Source organism: Oncorhynchus gorbuscha, unplaced genomic scaffold (assembly GCF_021184085.1).
Source record: "Oncorhynchus gorbuscha isolate QuinsamMale2020 ecotype Even-year unplaced genomic scaffold, OgorEven_v1.0 Un_scaffold_16786, whole genome shotgun sequence".
NCBI classification, from domain to species: domain Eukaryota; kingdom Metazoa; phylum Chordata; class Actinopteri; order Salmoniformes; family Salmonidae; genus Oncorhynchus; species Oncorhynchus gorbuscha.
In genome coordinates, this window is record NW_025758465.1 from 1 (window position 1) to 4823 (window position 4823).

Below are 4823 nucleotides of genomic sequence, written 5' to 3' on the forward strand. Positions count from 1 at the left end.
CCAGAAAACATTCAGACAGAACAAACCCCTTCAAACAGGACTAGAGGCTTTAGCTTACAGCCCCGCTCAGCATTAAGAGATACCCAGAAAACATTCAGACAGAACAAACCCCTTCAAACAGGACTAGAGGCTTTAGCTTACAGCCCCGCTCAGCATTAAGAGATACCCAGAAAACATTCAGACAGAACAAACCCCTTCAAACAGGACTAGAGGCTTTAGCTTACAGCCCCGCTCAGCATTAAGAGATACCCAGAAAACATTCAGACAGAACAAACCCCTTCAAACAGGACTAGAGGCTTTAGCTTACAGCCCCGCTCAGCATTAAGAGATATCCAGAAAACATTCAGAAGTGGATTTCATTTCATTTCACACCAGCCCTATTATTTCTTTAGTCTGTCGTTCTGTAAAACCAAGGCTGTGTTATGATGATAGTCTACTCCAGATATACAGTACCAGTTAAACTTTGACACACCTACTCATTCAAGGGCTTTCTTGCCAAGAGTGTGCAAAGCTGTCAAGGCAAAAGGATGGCTACTTCGAAGGATCTCAAATAGAAAATATATTTTGATTTGTTTAACACTGTTTTGGTTACTACATGATTCCATATGTGTTATTTCATAGTTTTGATGTCTTCACTATTATTCTACAACGTAGAAAATAGTAAAAAACAAAATAAAGACCTTGGAATGAGTAGGTGTGTCCAAACGTTGGACTGGTCCTGTTTACAATGAATGAGGATTGTTGCTTGTATTCATTCAGCTAAATCTCTCTAGTTAGAACTCAACATAAACCTTGTACTGTTTTTCTTCAACAAAGACGTGTGTGATTAGTGATGAACACACTTTCATGCAGGTTTTATTTTCTCATTTACATCAACGACCAGGGGAATAGTTACAGGGGTGAAGAATGAGCCAATTGGAAACTGGGGATGACTAGGTGAGCGTGATGGTATGTGGGCCGGATTGGGAATTTAGCCAGGACACCAGGGTTAACACCCCTACTCTTATGATAAGTGTCATGGGATCTTTAGTGACCATAGAGAGTCGTGACCCCCATTTAACATCCCATCAAAAAGACAGCACCCTGTGACTGTTCCCAATCACTGCCCTGGGGAATTGGGATATTTTTTTTTTCAGCCCAGAGGAAAGTGTTCCTCATATTAGCCTTCCAACACCACTTCCAGCATCTGGTCTCCCATCAACAGACCGACCAGGACCGATCCTGCTTATCTTCAGTGGCAAGCCAGCAGTGGGATACAGGGTGGTATGGTTCAATTACAATATAGTCACATTTAGCATCACATACTGTAACAAATACAGCCAGCACTAAAACAAACCAACCAAACAGCCTCCTCACCTGATTGTGGAAGTTGAGCATGGTGGTGGTCTCTATATCCTTCTTCCCCAGGATCTCCATCTTGACCGGCGACGAGGGGAACTTCCAGGAGAAGTAGTCCAGGAAGTCTGGCAGGTAGGAGGCCGCCCCGTGGATGATGCCCATGACGTAGTGAGCTGCCTGGGATGACGTGTCCTCGCTGAAGGCTAGGGTAACAAACTCCTGGGCGAACTGCTGCATCTCCGCTGGAGACAGGGCCGAGAGCTCGCTGCAGTAGGCGTGTGCCACCAGGGCTCCTCCGTTGGGTTGTTCCTCCACGTGGATGAAGCGGGCCAACTCCAGGTTCTCAAAGCCAGGCTGGGGGCACCGTGGCTGGGGGATCTGAAGGGGGGATGTCATAGGGGAAGCTGGGTCCCAACTACTAATGCTACTGCTACTGCTATTGCTGCTGCTCCATAGGGGCTTGGAGAGGGACAGAGTTGGAGAGGGGCTGTAGCAGTTCTCCTGTTTGATGGATGAGGTGGTGGAGGTGTGGTGGTGGTGGACGGGGAGCGGGGGTTTGAACTCTGTGTGGCCGTGGTGGTGGTGGTGGTGGTGAGGCTGTTGTTTGGAGGCCAGGCCTGCATGGAGCTCAGAGAGGAGACCAGCACACACGGTCTGGCTGGACCTGGTGTACATCTTGGGACGTTTCCACTTCTCCTTCTCTCTCTCACTCTCTTTGTGTTTCTTCTTCTTTTTCTTCACCTTTTTAATCTGGAGCTCTGAGTTTATCTGGGGTTTCTGCTTGTCTACATGAGAGAGAGAGAGAGAGAGAGAGAGAGAGAGAGAGAGAGAGAGAGAGAGAGAGAGAGAGGGAGGGGAGCAGAGAGGGGAGAGAGGGGGGGAAGAGAGAGAGAGACGGGGGGAAAATGGTGTTAATAAAAGAGCTGTGAAGAACACCTGCATGCAGATTCACTACTACCCAGAGCATGTCTGGAATCTGGAATGAGAGAGAGAGAGATGCACTACTACCCAGAGCATGTCTGGAATCTAGAGAGAGATTCACTACTACCCAGAGCATGTCTGGAATCTAGAGAGAGATTCACTACTACCCAGAGCATGTCTGGAATCTAGAGAGAGAGAGAGAGATGCACTACTACCCAGAGCATGTCTGGAATCTGGAGAGAGATTCACTACTACCCAGAGCATGTCTGGAATCTAGAGAGAGAGATGCACTACTACCCAGAGCATGTCTGGAATCTAGAGAGAGAGATTCACTACTACCCAGAGCATGTCTGGAATCTAGAGAGAGAGATGCACTACTACCCAGAGCATGTCTGGAATCTAGAGAGAGAGAGAGAGATGCACTACTACCCAGAGCATGTCTGGAATCTGGAGAGAGATTCACTACTACCCAGAGCATGTCTGGAATCTAGAGAGAGAGATGCACTACTACCCAGAGCATGTCTGGAATCTAGAGAGAGAGATTCACTACTACCCAGAGCATGTCTGGAATCTAGAGAGAGAGATTTACTACTACCCAGAGCATGTCTGGAATCTAGAGAGAGAGATTTACTACTACCCAGAGCATGTCTGGAATCTAGAGAGAGAGATGCACTACTACCCAGAGCATGTCTGGAATCTAGAGAGAGAGATGCACTACTACCCAGAGCATGTCTGGAATCTAGAGAGAGAGATGCACTACTACCCAGAGCATGTCTGGAATCTAGAGAGAGAGATGCACTACTACCCAGAGCATGTCTGGAATCTGGAGAGAGATTCACTACTACCCAGAGCATGTCTGGAATCTAGAGAGAGAGATGCACTACTACCCAGAGCATGTCTGGAATCTAGAGAGAGAGATGCACTACTACCCAGAGCATGTCTGGAATCTGGAGAGAGAGATTCACTACTACCCAGAGCATGTCTGGAATCAAGAGAGAGAGATTCACTACTACCCAGAGCATGTCTGGAATCTGGAATGAGAGAGAGAGAGATGCACTACTACCCAGAGCATGTCTGGAATCTAGAGAGAGAGAGATTCACTACTACCCAGAGCATGTCTGGAATCTAGAGAGAGAGAGAGAAATGCACTACTACCCAGAGCATGTCTGGAATCTAGAGAGAGAGATTCACTACTACCCAGAGCATGTCTGGAATCTAGAGAGAGATTCACTACTACCCAGAGCATGTCTGGAATCTAGAGAGAGAGAGAGAGATGCACTACTACCCAGAGCATGTCTGGAATCTAGAGAGAGATGCACTACTACTCAGAGCATGTCTGGAATCTAGAGAGAGATTCACTACTACCCAGAGCATGTCTGGAATCTAGAGAGAGAGAGATGCACTACTACTCAGAGCATGTCTGGAATCTAGAGAGAGATTCACTACTACTCAGAGCATGTCTGGAATCTAGAGAGAGATGCACTACTACCCAGAGCATGTCTGGAATCTAGAGAGAGAGAGATGCACTACTACCCAGAGCATGTCTGGAATCTAGAGAGAGAGAGATGCACTACTACTCAGAGCATGTCTGGAATCTAGAGAGAGATTCACTACTACTCAGAGCATGTCTGGAATCTAGAGAGAGATGCACTACTACCCAGAGCATGTCTGGAATCTAGAGAGAGAGAGATGCACTACTACCCAGAGCATGTCTGGAATCTAGAGAGAGAGAGATGCACTACTACTCAGAGCATGTCTGGAATCTAGAGAGAGATTCACTACTACTCAGAGCATGTCTGGAATCTAGAGAGAGATGCACTACTACCCAGAGCATGTCTGGAATCTAGAGAATCAATGAGCAGAGGAGAGGAGGAAGAGAGGAGGAAGAGAGGAGGAAGAGAGGAGGAAGAGAGGCGGCTCTGGTTGAGGAACAACTACTTCCATCAATACATGAAGACCTTCATTAGCCTCGTATTATTACCATGGTCCCAACTATAGGCCTCACTGCTTCAGCCAACTCCTCTGACTACTGACACGTGGCATGATTATATTACCACCCAAAAGGAGCAAAACAACTGGGCTTATAATTAGACACAGAGGACAACGTAGTAATTATTACGATTGAATTACAGTAACCAGAGAGCTTGGACACCACTGTTAGAAAACTGTAATAAACTGGATTCAGTCCAGGGGGTGGAACTGGGAAGCAGCCGCAGCAGTCCAGGGGGTGGAACTGGGAAGCAGCCGCAGCAGTCCAGGGGGTGGAACTGGGAAGCAGCCGCAGCAGTCCAGGGGTGGAACTGGGAAGCAGCCGCAGCAGTCCAGGGGTGGAACTGGGAAGCAGCCGCAGCAGTCCAGGGGTGGAACTGGGAAGCAGCCGCAGCAGTCCAGGGGTGGAACTGGGAAGCAGCCGCAGCAGTCCAGGGGTGGAACTGGGAAGCAGCCGCAGCAGTCCAGGGGTGGAACTGGGAAGAGCCGCAGCAGTCCAGGGGTGGAACTGGGAAGCAGCCGCAGCAGTCCAGGGGTGGAACTGGGAAGAGCCGCAGCAGTCCAGGGGGTGGAAC

General features: G+C 48.4%; 1 protein-coding gene across 1 annotated transcript; it reads right to left on the bottom strand.

The window, feature by feature from the left end:
• Positions 1–592: 592 nt before the first annotated feature.
• LOC124030831 (PR domain zinc finger protein 13-like) lies at positions 593–2130 on the bottom strand. Its single transcript, XM_046342003.1, has 2 exons — positions 1357–2130; positions 593–1229 (listed from the first exon to the last, which is right to left on the bottom strand). Exons 1-2 carry the CDS (start codon positions 2011–2013, stop codon positions 1155–1157), a joined length of 732 nt encoding a protein of 243 aa, XP_046197959.1. The 5' UTR covers positions 2014–2130; the 3' UTR covers positions 593–1154.
• Positions 2131–4823: the final 2693 nt, after the last annotated feature.

What these genes read in the sequence shown, in the direction of transcription:
- LOC124030831 (XM_046342003.1), bottom strand. Translation starts at nt 2,013, where the DNA reads ATGTACACCAGGTCCAGCCAGACCGTGTGTGCTGGTCTCCTCTCTGAG. An exon ending in TGCTCAACTTCCACAATCAG is followed by an intron (nt 1,230 to 1,356) that starts GTGAGGAGGCTG and finishes TTGCCACTGAAG; the next exon opens with ATAAGCAGGATCGGTCCTGG.